The following is a 23,034-nucleotide window of genomic DNA, read 5'->3' on the forward strand; positions in this document are numbered from 1 at the left end:
CCTATGAGGAACTTTCCTAAATGTAGGTTTTGTTGTTGATAGATTTTTGCCCTATGACATGTGTTTGCGGGCACATGCAGTGGCTTTTTTTACCAATGTGTTGAACTCACTCTTCCTTCTTCCCTTCCTAGACATTGTTCTCGTACTGATTAAGTTGTTAATGGGAAGGAGCAGAGCCCAGTTCAAAAAAAATAAAAAGTTGCATGAGAGGGAGAGATAAAGATGCAGTTGCGTGCAAATGAATATAGTACGAAGTCGTAGCAAGGCGACCGACCCGAGTGACGTCGGTTGCCCAATCAGAATTGTTACCCCACTATTTTACTCATGTAATACACGAACCAGGAAGGCATTTAGCCCACGACGTTGAGCAGCTCATATAATAACATGTTATCATCACACTCATGGCGTGAACACACGTTTGAGCAAATAGCCATGTGCTAGAGCTAGAACGAAGATATGCTGCAACAATCCAACAATGTAGTACTATTATGTACTCCCTCCGTCCGAAAATTCTTGTCATCAATATAGATAAAAAGGATATATCTAGAACCAATATACATCTAGATACATCCCCTTTTATTTATTTTGATGATAAGTATTTCCGGACGGAGGGAGTAAATACTTTCAGTTCAAAATTTTGGCTCCTCGCGTCAGTTATTTCCAAACAGGGGAACTAACTGACAAATTAAGCGGGCACAATTCACTTAGCCCACTCACTGCCAGCTAGCCGGACATTGGGCTACCGAGGCCGTTTATCCGGACCGCAGTCAGAATCCTGGCAAGATGCAGACATGTTTGGCGACCCTGTTTACCTGCTGCAGTGTTGCACGCATCCAGCTTTAGACATGGACGTCCAGATATTGCTGCACTGAGCCGGAATGCGGCCCGAAGCCTTTTTAGGAGGTGCTTGGATCCAAGGGACTATTTTTAGTCTGACTAAAAATAGTCTTTTTTAGAGGCTAAAGTTCCAAGCATCTCTGACTAAAGAGAGGCTAGGACTAGTCTTGAGGCTAAAATCTTTTAGTCATAAGAAACCTACTAAAATATGTATTAGCCCTCTCTCTCCTCATTTAATTCCTCTCTTTTAACACATGCGAGTTCTGGATTGGAGGGTTTTGAGGATAAATAAATGCTCAATATTGATTTTAGTCTCTTTAGTATTTGGATCCAAGCATGGGTGAGGCTAGCAAGTCTTAGTCCCACTACTTTTAGTCATGGGACTAAAACGTATCCAAGCACCCTCTTAGAAGCTACGGCGCCTAGTAATTTTAGCTGCAGTCTTCTTTCTGGCCGCAAGTTTTCTCCCACTGAGAGTTGCAGTCGAACGGATTTCGTCTATGAGATCCTGGTCCGTGGTATCCATGAACTCTGCAAAATCCTTGGGAATCTCGTACATCTTCCCGAAGTCCACGAGCAGCCTCACGCAGGTCCTCCTGAGCGCCGGCAGTCCATAGGTGTGTGCCGTCTGCAGCCTCTCCAGCACGTTCTCCGTGCTCACGTCCCTCCTAAGGCTCTCCTCGCACGCCTTCTTGAGGTCCGCGATGCCGTACTTGTCACCGGCCGCGAGGAGCTCGCTCCGGTGCGTGAGCAGCTCGTCCTCCGACGCGATGACACCGTAGAGGTAGCCGACGAAGGTCTGACATGCGTCGATCGACATGTCGGAGATGTCAACCGTGGAGAGCTTCTTCTCCTTGAGGTTGTGCGAGAACATCCTCAAGAACACTGATGACCGTGCGGCCAGAACGGCGCGGTGGGCCTTGATGCTGCCACCAATGGCGTTGATGGTGATGTCGGTGAGGATGCCTTCTCGCAGCATGCGCGCAAAACCAGACTGTGCTTGCTCCATTGACGTCCTCGTTTCTCTAGAACGCAAAACAGACTCTGGTTTGCCACGCTGTATAACAAAAAAAAGAAACATTTTACACTAGTTGTAATATATCTTCCTGCTTCATCACTGCTTTAAGGTTTCAATGTATTTAGAATTTTAGATAGTAGCAAACTCAAAATTCACACAATTGCTTTAAGGAAGAAAATGAAAATGAAGGAAAGGAAATATGAGTTTTACCCTAGTCATTTTGATAAACTCGATGTCAATCAAGCATCTTCTTGATTTACATTCATCGGTCACTGTCGATGTACAAGGACAGTTGAGAGGCACGCTAACCACTGCATGTGTGTGCTACTTGTTAGCAACGTTTGAAAAAATCCACCCATGTTAAAGAGTAAAGACGTACATTAGCAAAATAGAGTGGTTTGTAAATACCAAATGTGCACCAATATACTTGGAAAAAGATACCCCCTCCAATCTGAAATTGACGCAACCTCTATGTTGGATCGGAGGGAGTACAAAGTTCGAAACACTATAAAAGTAAAAAAAAAAAATACAGTAAATTGTTCGAGGTTTAGGACCCTTGATTTGAAGTAAATATCACAAAGACATATCATAAGTACGAAATTAGAAACTATTATCCGCATTTGAGTGATTAAGCATGTTATGTGTTAAGGGACCTAGTTCACAAGACTGATCAATGCGTCTCTTTCTGGCAGGAAAGAGAAGGCTATTGGTAAATATCACCCCATACACACTCACAACAGAAAGGTGAACATGATTAGATTCCGATAGACAGACCCCATTCGGTTAAATTAATGATAAAAAAGAAGTGCAGTTTGCTAATTACAAACCACTTAGTCGAATGTTTAGTATTAAGTGTTGATAACCAACCGATCAAGATCCTCTCATTCTTTTTATACATGTACTCTTTGTTCTAGATCGGACGATACTAGCTATTCATCAATCGAATAGCAAAACCAAAAACCATATAGCAATACGTATAGTTTATCCTACAACCTTTTTGCAAACTACAACATTTTTGCAAAATTAATTCTTATATTTGTGAACCAAACCATAAACAGTTTAAAATTTATTTTTTCCGATTGCACAAAAGGGCATGATCATAGTGTACACTAGAAAATTTTACCTTCAAGATTTTGAACTACGCCCGGTCCAATTTCAGGAAAATGTATAAGTTTCAGGGAAACAACGGCAGCATATTTGTCAAAAGATCGTGAAGATGGCGAAAGCGTCACTGAAGTATGCCCATTCGCTCGGACTGCGGATAGTTGCCTACACAATTCAAATAGAACAACTACAAACCATATAATATTTGGAAAAAATATATAGAAACAATGCGTAATCATCGAATGCTGGGGGATACTAGCCCACAACAACAAACGCCATAGGATGCTCCTTTTGCACCGGACGGCTGTCCATGGTGTGCACTTTAGGAATCTGATTAGTCTTGTTAAACACTTACAACAGCAGTACCACTGTCGTTCGGAAATCATCCTTGTAAGGATTATAACCCTAACATCCAAGAATATAAGTGTTCCGCTAGAAATTTTGTTGAAGAAGGAACATGAAGACAAAGAGGAGCAGCGGCAATACCATCTCCAGCTCCCAACATAGAAGTCTTCCTTGGATCTCTTGGTTTGCTCATCGGGTCCTAGCTCCAGCAGCACAAATCTTCCTTCAACTTCCACGTCGTTCCCCGGGGTCGATCTTGACATCTCTCGGATGGATTTTTTTCTTGTTCATAAAAGGCGGCGTGCTGTTGAGAGACGGCCGGTAACCCTAGAACTGGAAGCACCAAATTTCGAATGGCAGGAGGAAGGAAGCAGATGCCATCCAGAAACGGTTTAAGGGGTCCCTGCACGGTGATGTGCGGGTAGGTGAGTAAATTACGCGGTGGGGTTTGAGATAAGCGAGATATTGTTCCTCACTTGATGCTGAATTCGTTTCCTGGGCATCCTGTTTCCACGCTAATTCTGGTGCTGACTGCATTTAGCATTTGGCAAATGGTATTTTTGAGAATCGCATGAAAAATATTTATCGCCGACTAATTAGCGACCGAAATCTGCCCGCAGTTTTCTCTTCTTCGTTTTTTGCAAGTGTCAGAGTTGGCATCAAACAACGCGTGGCTAAACCCCAGCTTCCCCCCCTGAAATTTTAAACCAGCATCGATCTGAGGGGACGGGGAACATAGCGCGTGTCACAGCAAGTCTTTTTCGGTGGCCATAATTGGGGCTCCATATAATACTTTTTACAAGCACAGCATTTTCTTGGTTTGTCAATATCTTTCATCTGTATCCTCTCTCTGTTGCGCTGGTCTTGACCCTCAATTTTTTTTTCTTACTACCCATTTAAGTCATGTCCAATTTTAATTAAAAAGTTGTACTCCAGAAAGACTTTACACAAAAGCTGATTTGCTTGATGTGCCTTTCTCTGTGGAAACTGGCTGGAGCATTGAGTATTTGATTAAGAAAAAATGGCGGTTGCTTGGCTATGCTTTAGCACATAAAATGTTTTTTATCAATGATTTTTCTTACCGTCTGGCCTATACTTTTGATTGCTTTAATAAAGCACACTGTACTTTGTTAGCCAGGGAAATTAAAGGATTAAGATCTGATTGAAGAATTTCCAACTACTGACCAGCAACATCATCTGTAAGCAAACCACCACTGAAGGGATATCACAACGTCAAAAAAGAAGAAGAAGGGATGTCACTTTAGGTTTGAGTGGGGGTTTGGGAAGATTGTGAATATCGTAGCTTTCCAAAGAAAATTTGTGTGGTACATATATAAATTCAGGTTGTTATAAGACATTTTCCCCTTTAACAGTGATGTGTACCATTGATGTTAATCAATAGTTGAATGGAGATGCATCCTTGAATATTTTGTGACATTTTTGAATGATTCGGTATTTTTACACAATCTTATGGATCACATCTCGACGACACTTCCAGATGTGTTATGCATATTAAGAACAGATTACTAGTTATCTTCCCAAGAAACTTGATATGGCTAGGAAGATACTAGATGTGCTATATAAAAGAAATGATCATGAGGCTATGGTCGAGAGTAAGAGAATTCTGAAGGACATGGATGAGATGCTATATAAAGAAGAAACTTTATGGAAGCAAAGATCACGGATTGATAAAATAAAATGGGGGGATAGGAATACAAAATTCTTTCGTTCTAAGGCCACGTGGAGGGCTAAGAAAAATAATATATCTAGTCTCAAGAGGAATGATGGGACCATTACCGAGAATGTGGAGGAGATTCATGAGATCACTAATTCCTATTTTTAAGCACCTGTATAGAAGTGATGAGTTTGTTGATCCCTCTCTTATTATTCCTCTTGTGAAACCGCTCGTAAATGATGATGATATGAATAATGACTTATGCAAGCCTTTCTCGGACCAAGAAATCAGTGATGCTCTCTTCCAAATTGCCCCCCCTAAAAGCCCCAGGTCCTTGTTGGAAATATGCCCTAGAGGCAATAATAAATAAGTTATTATTATATTTCCTTGTTCATGATAATCGTTTATTATCCATGCTATAATTGTATTGATAGGAAACTCAGATAAATGTGTGGGTACATAGACAACACCATGTCCCTAGTAAGCCTCTAATTGACTAGCTCGTTGATCAATAGATGGTTACGGTTTCCTGACCATGGACATTGGATGTCGTTGATAACGGGATCACATCATTAGGAGAATGATGTGATGGACAAGACCCAGTCCTAAGCCTAGCACAAAGATCGTGTAGTTCGTATGCTAAAGCTTTTCTAATGTCAAGTATCATTTCCTTAGACCATGAGATTGTGCAACTCCCGGATGCCGTAGGAATTGTTTGGGTGTACCAAACGTCACAACGTAACTGGGTGGCTATAAAGGTGCACTACGGGTATCTCAGAAAGTGTCTGTTGGGTTGGCACGAATCGAGACTGGGATTTGTCACTCCGGTTGACGGAGAGGTATCTCTAGGCCCACTCGGTAGGACATCATCATGATGTGCACAATGTGACCAAGGGGTTGATCACGGGATGATGTGTTACGGAACGAGTAAAGAGACTTGCCGGTAACGAGATTGAACAAGGTATCGGGATACCGACGATCGAATCTCGGGCAAGTACAATACCGCTAGACAAAGGGAATTGTATACGGGATTGATTGAGTCCTTGACATCATGGTTCATCCGATGAGATCATCGTAGAACATGTGGGAGACAACATGGGTATCCAGATCCCACTGTTGGTTATTGGCCGGAGAGTTGTCTCGGTCATGTCTGCATGGTTCCCGAACCCGTAGGGTCTACACACTTAAGGTTCGATGACGCTAGGGTTGTAGGGAATAGATATACGTGGTTACCGAATGTTGTTCGGAGTCCCGGATGAGATCCTAGATGTCACGAGGAGTTCCGGAATGGTCCAGAGGTAAAGATTTATATATGGGAAGTCATGTTTTGGTCACCGAAAAAGTTTCGGGTGTTATCGGTAATGTACCGGGACCACCGGGAGGGTCCCGGGGGTCCACCAAGTGGGGCCACTGGCCCCAGAGGGCAGCATGGGCCAAGTGTGGGAGGGGACCAGCCCCAGGTGGGCTGGTGCGCCCCCCCCCCACCAGGGCCCAAGGCGCCTAGGGTTTGGGGAGGGGGCGCCCCACCTTGCTTGGGGGGCAAGTTTCCCCCTCTCCCCCCTTGGCCGCCACCCTAGATGGGTTTTGGGGCTGCCGCACCCCTAGGGGTGGGAACCCTAGAGGGGGCTCAGACCTCTCCCTCTCCCCTATATATACTTGAGGTTTTGGGGCTGCCAAACACAATAGTTTCCACCTCTCCCTGGCGCAGCCCTACCTCTCTTTCTCCTTGCCTCTCGCGGTGCTTGGCGAAGCCCTGCTGGATTACCACGCTCCTCCATCACCACCACGCCGTTGTGCTGCTGCTGGATGGAGTCTTCCTCAACCTCTCCCTCTCTCTTTGCTGGATCAAGGCATGGGAGACGTCACCGGACCGTACGTGTGTTGAACGCGGAGGTGCCGTCTGTTCGGCACTAGGATCTCCGGTGATTTGTATCACGACGAATACGACTCCTTCAACCCCGTTCTCTTGAACGCTTCCGCTTAGCGATCTACAAGGGTATGTAGATGCACTCTCCTTCCCCTCATTGCTAGTCTCTCCATAGATAGATCTTGGTGACTCGTAGGAAAAATTTTGAATTTCTGCTACGTTCGCCAACAGTGGTATCAGAGCCAAGTTTATCGCGTAGATTCTATGCACGAGTAGAACACAAAGTAGTTGTGGGCATTGATTTTGTTCAATATGCTTACCGTTACTAGTCCAATCTTGATTCGGCAGCATTGTGGGATGAAGCGGCCCGGACCGACCTTACACGTACACTTATGTGAGACAGGTTCCACCGACTGACATACACTTGTTGCATAAGGTGGCTAGCGGGTGCCAGCCTCTCCCACTTTAGTGGGATCGGATTCGATGAAAAGGGTCCTTATGAAGGGTAAATAGCAATTGGCATATCACGTTGTGGTTTATTGCGTAGGTAAGAAACTTTCTTGCTAGAAACCCATAACAGCCACGTAAAACATGCAAACAACAGTTAGAGGACGTCTAACTTGTTTTTGCAGGGTACGCTATGTGATGTGATATGGCCAAAAAGAATATGATGAATGATATGTGATGTATGAGATTGATCATGTTCTTGTAATAGGAATCACGACTTGCATGTCGATGAGTATGACAACCGGTAGGAGCCATAGGAGTTGTCTTTATTTATTGTATGATCTGCGTGTCATTGAATAACGCCATGTAATTACTTTACTTTATTTCTAAACCGTTAGCCATAATAGTAGAAGTAACAGTTGGCGAGACAACTTCATGGAGACACGATGATGGAGATCATGATGATGGAGATCATGGTGTCATGCTGGTGACGATGATGATCATGGAGCCCCAAAGATGGAGATCAAAAGGAGCAAAATGATATTGGCCATATCATGTCACTTTTTGATTGCATGTGATGTTTATCATGTTTATGCATCTTATTTGCTTAGAACGACGGTAGTAAATAAGATGATCCCTCATGAAAATTTCAAGAAAGTGTTCCTCCTAACTTTGCACCGTTGCGAAAGTTCGTTTTTTCGAAGCACCACGTGATGATCGGGTGTGATAGATTCTAACGTTCACATACGACGGGTGTAAGCCAGATTTACACACGCGAAACACTTAGGTTGACTTGATGAGCCTAGAATGTACAGACATGGCCTCGAAACACAAGAGACCAAAAGGTCGAGCATGAGTCGTATAGTAGATACGATCAACATGATGATGTTCACCGATGATGACTAGTCCGTCTCACGTGATGATCGGACACGGCCTAGTTGACTCGGATCGTGTAATCACTTAGATGACTAGAGGGATGTCTATCTGAGTGGGAGTTCATAAGATGAACTTAATTATCCTGAACATAGTCAAAAGATTTTTGCAAATTGTGTCGTAGCTCACGCTTTAGTTCTACTGTTTTAGATACGTTCCTAGAGAAAAATATAGTTGAAAGTTGATAGTAGCAATTATGCGGACTGGGTCCGTGAACCGAGGATTGTCCTCGTTGCTTCGTAGAAGGCTTATGTCCTTAATGCACCGCTCGGTGTGCTGGACCTCGAACACAGTCTGTGGATGTTGCGAATATCTGACATACACGTTTTGATAACTATGTGATAGTTCAGTTAAATGGTTTAGAGTAGAGGCACCAAAGACGTTTTCGAAACATCGCGGAACATATGAGATGTTTCGAGGGCTGAAATTGGGATTTTAGGCTCGTGCCCACGTCAAGAGGTATAAGACCTCCAACGATTTTCTTAGCCTGCAAACTAAGGGAGAAAAAGCTCAATCATTGAGCTTGTGCTCAGATTGTCTGAGTACAACAATCACTTTAATCGAGTGGGAGTTGATCTTCCAGATGAGATAGTGATGTTTCTCCAAAGTCATTGCCACCAAGCTGCTAGAGCTTCGTGATGAACTATAACATATCAGGGATAGATATGATGATCCTTGAAGTATTCATGATGTTTGACACCGCGAAAGTAGAAGTCAAGTAGGAGCATCAATTGTTGATGGTTAGTAAAACCACTAGTTTCAAGAAGGGCAAGGGCAAGAAGGGATACTTCATGAAACGGCAAAACAGTTGCTGCTCTAGTGAAAACCCAAGGTTGAACCCAAACCCGAGACTAAGTGTTTCTGTAATGAGAGGAACAAACACTAAAGCAGAACCACCCTAGATACTTGGTAGATAAGAAGGCAGGCAAGGTCGACGAAAGTATATTGGATATACATTATGTTAATGTGTACTTTACTAGTACTCCTAGTAGCACCAGGGTATTAGATACCGGTTCGGTTGCTAAGTGTTAGTAACTCGAAATAAAAGCTACGGGATAAACGGAGACTAGCTAAAGGTGAGCTGACGATATGTGTTGGAAGGTTGATGTGATCAAGCATCGCACGCTCCCTCTACCATCGAGATTGGTGTTAAACCTAAATAATTGTTATTTGGTGTTTGCGTTGAGTATAGACATAATTGGATTATGTCTATCGCAATACAGTTATTCATTTAAGGAGAATAATTGTTACTCTGTTTATTTGAATAATACCTTCAATGGTCTTGCACCTAAAATGAATGGTTTATTGAATCTCGATCGTAGTGATACACATGTTCATGCCAAAAGATATAAGATAGTAATGATAGTACCACCTACTTGTGGCACTGCCATGTAAGTCATATTGGTATAAAACGCATGAAGAAGCTCCATGTTGATGGATCTTTGGACTCACTCATTTTTGAAAAGTTTGAGACATGCAAACCATGTCTATTGGTGTATATGCATGAAGAAACTCCATGCAAATGGACCGTTTGGACTCACTTGATTTTGAATCACTTGAGACATGCAAATCATACCACATGGTCAAGATGATTGAAAGCCTCGTTTTCAGTAAAATGGAACAAGAAAGCAACTTGTTGGAAGTGATACATTTTGATGTGTGCAGTCCAATGAGTGCTGAGGCACGCAGTGGATATTGTTATGTTCTTACTTCACAGATGATTTGAGTAGATACTGAGTATATTTACTTGATGAAGCACAAGTCTGAATTATTGAATGGTTCGAGTAATTTCAGAGTGAAGTTGAAGATCATCGTGACAAGAGGACAAAGTGTCTATGATATGATCATAGAGATGAGTATCTGAGTTACGAGCTTTGGCACGCAATTAAGACATTGTGAAAATTGTTTCACAAGAAATACCGCCTGGAACACCATAGTGTGATGGTGTGCCCGAACATCATAGTTGCACCTTATTGGATATGGTGCGTACCATGATGTCTCTTATCGAATTACCACTATCGTTCATGGGTTAGGCATTAGAGACAACCGCACTCACTTTAATAGGGCACCACGTAATTCCGTTGAGACGACACCGTTTGAACTATGGTTTGGAGAAACCTAAGTTGTCATTTCTTGAAAGTTTGGGGCTGCGACACTTATATGAAAAGTTTCATCGTGATAAGCTCGAACCCAAAGTGGATAAATACATCTTCATAGGATACCCAAAATGGTTGGGTATACCTCCTATCTCAGATCCGGAAGCAAAAGTAATTGTTTCTAGAAACGGGTCTTTTCTCAAGGAAAGGTTTCTCTCGGAAGAATTGAGTGGGAGGATGGTGGAGACTTGATGAGGTTATTGAACCATCACTTCAACCAGCGTGTAGCAGGGCACAGGAAGTTGTTCATGTGTCACCTACGCCAATTGAAGTGGAAGCTGATGATAGTGATCATGATGCTTCGGATCAAGTCACTACCGAACCTCGTAGGTCGACAAGGACGTGTACTATTTCAGAGTGGTACACAATCCTGTCTTAGAGGTCATGTTGCTAGACAACAATGAACCTACGAGCTATGGAGAAGCGATGGTGGGCCCGGATTCCGACGAATGGCTCGAGGCCATAAAATCCGAGAAAGGATCCATGACTTGGGCAGAACTACTTGATGGTCGTAAGGCTATTGGGTACAGATTGATTTTAAAAGGAAGACGGACAATGATGGTAAGTATCACCATTAAGAGAGCTCGACTTGTCATTAAGATAATTTCCGACAAGTTCATGGAGTTGACTATAGTGAGGATTTCTCACTCGTAGCAATGCTAAGAGTCTGTTGGAATTGGATTAGCAGTTACTGCATTATTTATGAAATCTTGCAGATAGGATGTCAAAACATTGTTTCCTCGACAATTTTCTTGAGGAAAGGTTGTATGTGATACAACTAGAAAGTTTTTGACAATCCTGAAAGACGCTAACAAGTATGCAAAGCTACAGCAGTCCTTCTAAGGACTGGAGTAAACATCTCGGAGTTGGAATGTACGCTTCGATGAGATGATCAAAGATTTTGGGTTTATACAAAGGTTATGAGAAACTTGTATTTCCAAAGAAGTGAGTGGGAGCACTATAAAATTTCTGATGAGTATATGTTGTTGACATATTGTTGATCGGAAATGATGTAGAATTTCTGGAAGGCATATAGGGTTGTTTGAAAGGTGTTTTCCAATAGAAAACCCGGAATAAGCTGTTTGAACATTGAGCATCAAGATCTATGAGGATAGATCAAAAACGCTAAATGGTACTTTCAAATGAGCACATACCTTGACATGATCTTGAAGGTGTTCAAGATGGATCAGTCAAGGAAGGAGTTCTTGCCTGAGTTTTAAGGTATGAAGTTAAGAGTTAAAGCTCGACCACGGAAGAAGAGAGAGAAAGGACGAAGGTCGTCCCCTATGCTTCAGACGTAGGCTCTATAGTATGCTATGTTGTGTACCGCACCGGAAGTGTGCCTTGCCATGAGTCAGTCAAGGGGTACAGGAATGATCCAGGAACAAATCATTGGACAGCGGTCAAAATTGTCCTTGGAGTAAATAAGGACATGTTTCTCGATTATGGAGGTGATAAAGAGTTCGGCGTAAAGGGTTACGTCGATGCAAGCTTTAACACCTATCCGAGTGACTCTGAGTAGCAAACCGGATACGTATAGTGGAGCAACCATTTGGAATAGCTTCAAGTGGAGCGTGGAAGCAGCATTTACAATATGACCTAGAGATTTGCGAAGTACACACGAATCTGAATGTTGCAGACCCGTTGACTAAAACCTCTCTCACAAGCAAAACATGATCAAACCCCAGAACTCATTGAGTCTTAATCACATGGTGATGTGAACTAGTTTAGTGACACTAGTAAACTCTTTGGATGTTGGTCACATGGCGATGTGACCTATCAGCGTTAATCACATGGCGATGTGAACTACATTATTGACTCTAGTGCAAGTGGGAGACTGTTGGAAATATGCCCTAGAGGAAATAATAAATAAGTTATTATTATATTTCCTTGTTCATGATAATCGTTTATTATCCATGCTATAATTGTATTGATAGGAAACTCAGATATATGTGTGGGTACATAGACAACACCATGTCCCTAGTAAGCCTCTAATTGACTAGCTCGTTGATCAATAGATGGTTACGGTTTCCTGACCATGGACATTGGATGTCGTTGATAACGGGATCACATCATTAGGAGAATGATGTGATGGACAAGACCCAGTCCTAAGCCTAGCACAAAGATTGTGTAGTTCGTATGCTAAAGCTTTTCTAATGTCAAGTATCATTTCCTTAGACCATGAGATTGTGCAACTCCCGGATGCCGTAGGAATTGTTTGGGTGTACCAAACGTCACAACGTAACTGGGTGGCTATAAAGGTGCACTACGGGTATCTCAGAAAGTGTCTGTTGGGTTGGCACAAATCGAGACTGGGATTTGTCACTCCGGTTGACGGAGAGGTATCTCTAGGCCCACTCGATAGGACATCATCATGATGTGCACAATGTGACCAAGGGGTTGATCACGGGATGATGTGTTACGGAATGAGTAAAGAGACTTGTCGGTAACGAGATTGAACAAGGTATCGGGATACCGACGATCGAATCTCGGGCAAGTACAATACCGCTAGACACAGGGAATTGTATACGGGATTGATTGAGTCCTTGACATCGCGGTTCATCCGATGAGATCATCGTGGAACATGTGGGAGCCAACATGGGTATCCGGATCCCGCTGTTGGTTATTGGCCGGAGAGTTGTCTCGGTCATGTCTGCATGGTTCCCAAACCCGTAGGGTCTACACACTTAAGGTTCGATGATGCTAGGGTTGTAGGGAATAGATATACATGGTTATCGAATGTTGTTCGGAGTACCGAATGAGATCCCGGACGTCACGAGGAGTTCCGGAATGGTCCGGAAGTAAAGATTTATATATGGAAAGTCCTGTTTTGGTCACCAGAAAAGTTTCGGGTGTTATCGGTAATGTACTGGGACCACCGGGAGGGTCCCGGGGGTCCACCAAGTGGGGCCACCGGCCCCAGAGGGCAGCATGGGCCAAGTGTGGGAGGGGACCAGCCCCAGGTGGGCTGGTGCGCCCCCCACCAGGGCCCAAGGCGCCTAGGGTTTGGGGAGGGGGCGCCCCTGTTGGAAATATGCCCTAGAGGCAATAATAAAAGCATTATTATTATATTTCCTTGTTCATGATAATTGTCTTTTATTCATGCTATAATTGTATTATCCAGAAATCGTAATACACGTGTGAATACATAGACCACAATACGTCCCTAGTAAGCCTCTAGTTGACTAGCTCGTTGGTCAACAGATAGTCATGGTTTCCTGACTATGGACATTAGATGTCGTTGACAACGGGATCACATCATTAGGAGAATGATGTGATGGACAAGACCAATCCTAAGCATAGCACAAGATCGTGTAGTTCGTTTTGCTAGAGCTTTTCCAATGTCAAGTATCTCTTCCTTGGACCATGAGATCGTGTAACTCCCGGATACCGTAGGAGTGCTTTGGGTGTACCAAACGTCACAACGTAACTGGGTGACTATAAAGGTGCACTACAGGTATCTCTGAAAGTGTCTGTTGGGTTGACACGGATCGAGACTGGGATTTGTCACTCCGTATGACGGAGAGGTATCTCTGGGCCCACTCGGTAATGCATCATCATAATGAGCTCAAAGTGACCAAGTGTTTGGTCATGAGATCATGCATTACGGTACGAGTAAAGTGACTTGCCGGTAACGAGACTGAACGAGGTATTGGGATACCGATGATCGAGTCTCGGGCTTGTAACGTACTGATTGACAAAGGGAATAGTATACGGGGTTGCTTGAATCCTCAACATCGTGGTTCATCCGATGACATCATCGAGGAGCATGTGGGAGCCAACATGGGTATCCAGATCCCGCTGTTGGTTATTGACCGGAGAGCCGTCTTGGTCATGTCTGCGTGTCTCCCGAACCCGTAGGGTCTACACACTTAAGGTTCGATGACGCTAGGGTTATTAGGAAGACTTGTATGTGATTACTGTATGTTGTTCGGAGTCCCGGATGAGATCCCGGACGTCACGAGGAGTTCCGGAAGGGTCCGGAGGTAAAGATTTATATATGGGAAGTTGTCATGCGGACACCGGACAGTTTTGGGGGCATATCGGTATTGTACCGGGGCCACTGGAAGGGTTCCAGGGGTCCACCGGGAGGGGCCACCCCTCTTGGTGGGCCACATGGGCCGCGTGGGGGCAGGGAACCAGCCCCTGGAGGGCTGGGCGCCCCCCCCCCTTGGGCCCATGCGCCTAGGGTTGGGGGGTGGGAACCCTAGAGGGGGCGCCCCCTTTGCTTGGGGGGCAAGTCCCCCCTCCCTGGCCGCCGCCCCCCCTCTAGATCCCATCTAGAGGGGCCGACCCCCCTTGCCCCTTCCCCTATAAATAGAGGGGTGAGGGGAGGGCTGCAACACACAACCAAGGCGCAGCCCCTCCCCTCCCCAACACCTCTCCTCCTCCGTCACGAGCTTGGCGAAGCCCTGCCGGAGTGCTGCTTCTCCACCAACACCACGTCGTCGTGCTGCCATTGGAGCTGTCTTCCTCAACCTCTCCTTCTTCCTTGCTAGATCAAGACGGAGGAGACGTCGACCGTACCGTACGTGTGTTGAACGCGGAGGTGCTGTCCGTTCGGCACTTGGTCATCGGTGATCTGAATCACGTCGAGTACGACTCCATCATCACCGTTCCCTCGAACGCTTCCGCACGCGATCTACAAGTGGTATGTAGATGCAAACTCACTCCCTTGACTCGTTGCTTAGATGAACTCATAGATGGATCTTGGTGAAACTGTAGGAAAATTTTTAATTTTCTGCAACGTTCCCCAACAGTGGCATCATGAGCTAGGTCTATGCGTAGTTCTCTATTGCACGAGTAGAACACAATTTTGTTGTGGGCGTAGATCTTGTCAACTTGCTTGCCGCTACTAGTCTTATCTTGCTTCAGCGGTATTGTGGGATGAAGCGGCCCGGACCAACCTTACACGTACTCTTACGTGAGACCGGTTCCACCGACTGACATGCACTAGTTGCATAAGGTGGCTGGCGGGTGTCTGTCTCTCACACTTTAGTTGGAGCGGATTCGATGAAAAGGATCCTTATGAAGGGTAAATAGAAGTTGACAAAATCACGTTGTGGTTATTCGTAGGTAAGAAAACGTTCTTGCTAGAACCCAATTGCAGCCACGTAAAAGATGCAACAACAATTAGAGGACGTCTAACTTGTTTTTGCAGCAATTGTCATGTGATGTGATATGGCCAGAAGTTCTGATGAATGATGAATGATATATTGTGATGTATGAGATCATGTTCTTGTAATAGGAATCACGACTTGCATGTCGATGAGTATGACAACCGGCAGGAGCCATAGGAGTTGTCTTTATTTTTGTATGACCTGCGTGTCATTGAAGAACGCCATGTAAATTACTTTACTTTATTGCTAAACGCGTTAGCCATAGAAGTAGAAGTAGTCGTTGGTGTGACAACTTCATGAAGACACGATGATGGAGATCATGGTGTCATGCCGGTGACAAGATGATCATGGAGCCCCGAAGATGGAGATCAATGGAGCTATATGATATTGGCCATATCATGTCACTACTATATAATTGCATGTGATGTTTATTATGTTTATGCATCTTGTTTACTTAGAACGGCGGTAGTAAATAAGATGATCCCTTACAACAATTTCAAGAGGTGTTCTCCCCTAACTGTGCACCATTGCTAAAGTTCGTCGTTTCGAAGCACCACGTGATGATCGGGTGTGATAGATCCTTACGTTCACATACAACGAGTATAAGACAGTTTTACACATGCAAAACACTTAGGGTTAACTTGACGAGCCTAGCATGTACAGACATGGCCTCGGAACACGGAGACCGAAAGGTCGAACACGAGTCGTATGGAAGATACGATCAACATGAAGATGTTCACCGATGATGACTAGTCCGTCTCACGTGATGATCGGACACGGCCTAGTCAACTCGGATCGTGTAACACTTAGATGACTAGAGGGATGTCTAATCTGAGTGGGAGTTCATTACAATAATTTGATTAGATGAACTTAATTATCATGAACTTAGTCTAAAACCTTTGCAAATATGTCTTGTAGATCAAATGGCCAACGCTCATGTCAACATGAACTTCAACATGTTCCTAGAGAAAACCAAGCTGAAAGATGATGGCAGCAACTATACGGACTGGGTCCGGAACCTGAGGATCATCCTCATAGCTGCCAGGAAACAATATGTCCTAGAAGGACCGCTAGGTGACGCTCCCGTCCCAGAGAACCAAGACATTATGAATGCTTGGCAGTCTCGCGCTGATGATTACTCCCTCGTTCAGTGCGGCATGCTTTACAGCTTAGAACCGGGGCTCCAAAAGCGTTTTGAGCAACACGGAGCATATGAGATGTTCGAGGAGCTGAAACTAGTTTTCCAAGCTCATGCCCGGGTCGAGAGATATGAAGTCTCCGACAAGTTCTATAGTTGTAAGATGGAGGAAAATAGTTATGTCAGTGAGCATATACTCAAAATGTCTGGGTTGCACAACCGCCTGTCCTAGCTGGACATTAACCTCCCGGATGAGGCGGTCATTGACAGAATCCTTCAGTCGCTCCCACCAAGCTACAAGAGCTTTGTGATGAACTACAATATGCAGGGGATGGTGAAGACCATTCCTGAAGTATTTTCAATGCTGAAGTTAGCAGAGGTTGAAATCAAGAAAGAACATCAAGTGTTGATGGTCAATAAGACCACTAAGTTCAAGAAGGGCAAGGGTAAGAAGAACTTCAAGAAGGACGGCAAAGATGTTGCCGCGCCCGGTAAGCCAGTTGCCGGGAAGAAGTCAAAGAATGGACCCAAGCCTGAAACTGAGTGCTTTTATTGCAAGGGGAAGGGTCACTGGAAGCGGAACTGCCCCAAATACTTAGCAGACAAGAAGGCCGGCAACACTAAAGGTATATTTGATATACATGTAATTGATGTGTACCTTACCAGTACTCGTAGTAACTCCTGGGTATTTGATACAGGTGTCGTTGCTCACATTTGTAACTCACAGCAGGAGCTGCGGAATAAGCGGAGACTGGCGAAGGACGAGGTGACGATGCGCGTCGGGAATGGTTCCAAGGTCGATGTGATCGCCATCGGCACGCTACCTCTACATTTACCTATGGGATTAGTTTTAAACCTCAATAATTGTTATTTAGTGCCAAGTTTGAGCATGAACATTGTATCTGGATCTTGTTTAATACGAGATGGCTACTCATTTAAATCCGAGAATAATGGTTGTTCTATTTATATGAGAGATATGTTTTATGGCCATGCCCCGATGGTCAATGGTTTATTCTTAATGAATCTCGAACGTAGTGTTACACATATTCATAGCGTGAGTACCAAAAGATGTAAAGTTGATAACGATAGTCCCACATACTTGTGGCACTGCCGCCTTGGTCACATTGGTGTCAAGCGCATGAAGAAGCTCCATGCAGATGGACTTTTAGAGTCTCTCGATTATGAATCATTTGACACATGCGAACCATGCCTCATGGGCAAAATGACCAAGACCCCGTTCTGCGGAACAATGGAGCGAGCAACCAACTTGTTGGAAATCATACATACCGATGTGTGCGGTCCAATGAGTGTTGAGGCTCGCGGAGGATATCGTTATGTTCTCACTCTCACTGATGACTTGAGTAGATATGGGTATGTCTACTTGATGAAACACAAGTCTGAGACCTTTGAAAAGTTCAAGGAATTTCAGAATGAAGTAGAGAATCAACGTGACCGAAAGATAAAGTTCTTACGATCGGATCGTGGAGGAGAATATTTAAGTCACGAATTTGGTACACACTTAAGAAAATGTGGAATCGTTTCACAACTCACGCCGCCTGGAACACCTCAGTGTAACGGTGTGTCCGAACATCATAATCGCACTCTATTGGATATGGTGCGATCTATGATGCCTCTTACCGATTTACCGCTAGCATTTTGGGGATACGCTCTAGAGACAGCTACATTCACTTTAAATAGGGCACCGTCTAAATCCGTTGAGACGACACCATATGAATTATGGTTTGGGAAGAAACCTAAGCTGTCGTTTCTAAAAGTTTGGGGATGCGATGCTTATGTCAAGAAACTTCAACCTGAAAAGCTCGAACCCAAGTCGGAAAAATGCGTCTTCATAGGATACCCTAAAGAAACCATTGGGTATACCTTCTACTTAAGATCCGAGGGCAAGACCTTTGTTGCCAAGAACGGATCCTTTCTGGAAAAGGAGTTTCTCTCGAAAGAAGTAAGTGGGAGGAAAGTAGAACTCGATGAAGTACTACCTCTTGAACGGGATAGTAGTGCAGCTCAGGAAAATGTTCATGTGATGCCTACACCAACTGAAGAGGAAAATAACGATGATGATCAAGGTACTTCGGATCAAGTTGCTACTGAACTTCGTAGGTCCACAAGGACACGTTCCGCACCAGAGTGGTACGGCAACCCTGTCCTGGAAATCATGTTGTTGGACATCGGTGAACCTTCGAACTATGAAGAAGCAATGGCGGGCCCAGATTCCAACAAATGGCTAGAAGCCATGAAATCCGAGATAGAATCCATGTATGAAAACAAAGTATGGACTTTGACTGACTTGCCCGATGATCGGCGATCGATAGAAAACAAATGGATCTTTAAGAAGAAGACGGACGCGGATGGTAATGTCACCATCTATAAAGCTCGACTTGTCGCTAAGGGTTATCGGCAAGTTCAAGGGATTGACTACGATGAGACTTTCTCTCCCGTAGCAAAGCTTAAGTCCGTCTGAATCATGTTAGCAATTGCCGCATACTATGATTATGAGATATGGCAGATGGACGTCAAAACGGCATTCCTTAACGGGCATCTTAAGGAAGAACTGTATATGATGCAGTCGGAGGGTTTTGTCGATCCTAAGAGTGTTAACAAAGTATGCAAGCTCCAGCGGTCCATTTATGGGCTGGTGCAAGCATCTCGGAGTTGGAACATTCGCTTTGATGAGATGATTAAAATGTTTGGGTTTATGCAGACTTATGGAGAAGCCTGCGTATACAAGAAAGTGAGTGGGAGCTCTGTAGCATTTCTCATATTATATGTAGATGACATACTTTTGATGGGAAATAATATAGAACTTTTGGACAGCATTAAGGCCTACTTGAATAAGTGTTTTTCAATGAAGGACCTTGGAGAAGCTGCTTATATATTAGGCATCAAGATCTATAGAGATAGATCGAGACGCCTCATAGGTCTTTCACAAAGCACATACCTTGATAAGATTTTGAAGAAGTTCAAAATGGATCAGTCCAAGAAGGGGTTCTTGCCTGTATTGCAAGGTGTGAGATTGAGCTCGGCTCAATGCCCGACCACGGCAAAAGATAAAGAAGAGATGAGCGTCATCCCCTATGCCTCAGCCATAGGATCTATTATGTATGTCATGCTATGTACCAGACCTGATGTAAACCTTGCCGTAAGTTTGGTAGGAAGGTACCAAAGTAATCCCGGCAAGGATCACTGGACAGCGGTCAAGAATATCCTGAAGTACCTGAAAAGGACAAAGGACATGTTTCTCATTTATGGAGGTGACGAAGAGCTCGCCGTAAAGGGTTACGTCGACGCGAGCTTCGACACAAATCTGGATGACTCTAAGTCACAAACTGGATACGTGTATATGTTGAATGGTGGAGCAGTAAGCTGGTGCAGCTGCAAGCAGAGCGTCGTGGCAGGATCTATATGTCAAGCGAAGTACATGGCAGCCTCGGAGGCAGCGCATGAAGCAATCTGGGTGAAGGAGTTCATCACTGACCTAGGAGTCATACCCAATGCTTCGGGGCCGATCAAACTCTTCTGTGACAACACTGGAGCTATTGCCCTTGCCAAGGAGCCCAGGTTTCACAAGAAGACCAGGCACATCAAGAGTCGTTTCAACTCCATCCGTGAAAATGTTCAAGATGGAGACATAGATATTTGCAAAGTACATACGGATCTGAATGTAGCAGATCCGCTGACTAAACCTCTCTCGCGAGCAAAACATGATCAACACCAGAACTCTATGGGTGTTCGATTCATCACAATGTAACTAGATTATTGACTCTAGTGCAAGTGGGAGACTGTTGGAAATATGCCCTAGAGGCAATAATAAAAGCATTATTACTATATTTCCTTGTTCATGATAATTATCTTTTATTCATGCTATAATTGTATTATCCAGAAATCGTAATACACGTGTGAATACATAGACCACAATACGTCCCTAGTAAGCCTCTAGTTGACTAGCTCGTTGGTCAACAGATAGTCATGGTTTCCTGACTATGGACATTAGATGTCGTTGACAACGGGATCACATCATTAGGAGAATGATGTGATGGACAAGACCCAATCCTAAGCATAGCACAAGATCGTGTAGTTCGTTTTGCTAGAGCTTTTCCAATGTCAAGTATCTCTTCCTTAGACCATGAGATCGTGTAACTCCCGGATACCGTAGGAGTGCTTTGGGTGTACCAAACGTCACAACGTAACTGGGTGACTATAAAGGTGCACTACAGGTATCTCCGAAAGTGTCTGTTGGGTTGACACGGATCGAGACTGGGATTTGTCACTCAGTATGACGGAGAGGTATCTCTGGGCCCACTCGGTAATGCATCATCATAATGAGCTCAAAGTGACCAAGTGTTTGGTCACGGGATCATGCATTACGGTACGAGTAAAGTGACTTGCCGGTAACGAGACTGAACGAGGTATTGGGATACCGACGATCGAGTCTCGGGCTTGTAACGTACCGATTGACAAAGGGAATAGTATACGGGGTTGCTTGAATCCTCGACATCGTGGTTCATCCGATGACATCATCGAGGAGCATGTGGGAGCCAACATGGGTATCCAGATCCCGCTGTTGGTTATTGACCGGAGAGCCGTCTTGGTCATGTCTGCGTGTCTCCCGAACCCGTAGGGTCTACACACTTAAGGTTCGGTGACGCTAGGGTTATTAGGAAGACTTGTATGTGATTACCGAATGTTGTTCGGAGTCCCGGATGAGATCCCGGACGTCACGAGGAGTCCCGGAAGGGTCCGGAGGTAAAGATTTATATATGGGAAGTTGTCATGCGGACACCGGAAAGTTTCGGGGGCATATCGGTATTGTACCGGGGCCACCGGAAGGGTTCCGGGGGTCCACCGGGAGGGGCCACCCCTCTTGGTGGGCCACATGGGCCGCGTGGGGCAGGAAACCAGCCCCTGGAGGGCTGGGCGCCCCCCCCCCCTTGGGCCCATGCGCCTAGGGTTGGGGGGGAACCCTAGAGGGGGCGCCCCCCTTTGCTTGGGGGGCAAGTCCCCCCTCCCTGGCCGCCGCCCCCCCCCCCTCTAGATCCCATCTAGAGGGGACGGCCCCCCTTGCCCCTTCCCCTATAAATAGAGGGGTGAGGGGAGGGCTGCAACACACAACCAAGGCGCAGCCCCTCCCCTCCCCAACACCTCTCCTCCTCCGTCACGAGCTTGGCGAAGCCCTGCCGGAGTGCTGCTTCTCCACCAACACCACGCCGTCGTGCTGCCGTTGGAGCTGTCTTCCTCAACCTCTCCTTCTTCCTTGCTGGATCAAGACGGAGGAGACGTCGACCGTACCGTACGTGTGTTGAACGCGGAGGTGCTGTCCGTTCGGCACTTGGTCATCGGTGATCTGAATCACGTCGAGAACGACTCCATCATCACCGTTTCCTCGAAAGCTTCCGCATGCGATCTACAAGTGGTATGTAGATGCAAACTCACTCCCTTGACTCGTTGCTTAGATGAACTCATAGATGGATCTTGGTGAAACCATAGGAAAAATTTTAATTTTTTGCAACGTTCCCCAACAGCCCCACCTTGCTTGGGGGGCAAGTTTCCCCCTCTCCCCCCCTTGGCCGCCACCCTAGATGGGTTTTGGGGCTGCCGCACCCCTAGGGGTGGGAACCCTAGAGGGGGCGCAGCCCCCTCCCTCTCCCCTATATATACTTGAGGTTTTGGGGCTGCCAAACACAAGAGTTTCCACCTCTCCCTGGTGCAGCCCTACCTCTCTTTCTCCTTGCCTCTCGCAGTGCTTGGCGAAGCCCTGATGGATTACCATGCTCCTCCATCACCACCACGCCGTTGTGCTGCTTCTGGATGGAGTGTTCCTCAACCTCTCCCTCTCTCCTTGCTGGATCAAGGCATGGGAAACGTCACCGGGTTGTACGTGTGTTGAACGCGGAGGTGCCGTCCGTTCGGCACTAGGATCTCCGGTGATTTGGATCACGACGAGTACGACTCCTTCAACCCCGTTCTCTTGAATGCTTCCGCTTAGCGATCTACAAGGATATGTAGATGCACTCTCCTTCCCCTCGTTGCTAGTCTCTCCATAGATAGATCTTGGTGACTCGTAGGAAATTTTTTGAATTTCTGCTACGTTCCCCAACAGTCCTGATGGATTTCCTGCAAGGTTTTTTTCAATGAAATTGGGGAATGCTCAAAGAGGATATTATTCGTGCAGTTAAGCAGTTTTTTTATCATCGGTATAATGTCTGATGGGGTAAATGATATAGTTATTGTTCTTATTACAAAGGTGAAGAATCCCCAATCTATTAAAGAGTTCAGGCCTATCAGTGCAATGTTATTTATAAAATTATTTATAAGTGCCTCGTAAATAGGCTGAGACCGATTCTTGATGGTATGATCTCTCCAACCTAAAGCGCTTTTA

The 23,034-nt window shown here is 45.1% G+C and overlaps 1 protein-coding gene across 1 annotated transcript; it reads right to left on the reverse strand.

The window, feature by feature from the left end:
- Window positions 1-1,072: 1,072 nt before the first annotated feature.
- Window positions 1,073-3,719, reverse strand: LOC123116356 (BTB/POZ domain-containing protein At1g55760-like). Its single transcript, XM_044537320.1, has 4 exons — window positions 3,446-3,719; window positions 2,979-3,124; window positions 2,066-2,166; window positions 1,073-1,894 (listed from the first exon to the last, which is right to left on the reverse strand). The coding sequence occupies exons 1-4, from the start codon at window positions 3,565-3,567 to the stop codon at window positions 1,244-1,246; spliced, it is 1,020 nt and encodes a 339-aa protein (XP_044393255.1). The 5' UTR covers window positions 3,568-3,719; the 3' UTR covers window positions 1,073-1,243.
- Between the last annotated feature and the right edge of the window lie 19,315 nt (window positions 3,720-23,034).

The sequence above is a fragment of the Triticum aestivum genome, chromosome 5B (genome assembly GCF_018294505.1).
Source record: "Triticum aestivum cultivar Chinese Spring chromosome 5B, IWGSC CS RefSeq v2.1, whole genome shotgun sequence".
Taxonomy (NCBI): Eukaryota; Viridiplantae; Streptophyta; class Magnoliopsida; order Poales; family Poaceae; genus Triticum; species Triticum aestivum.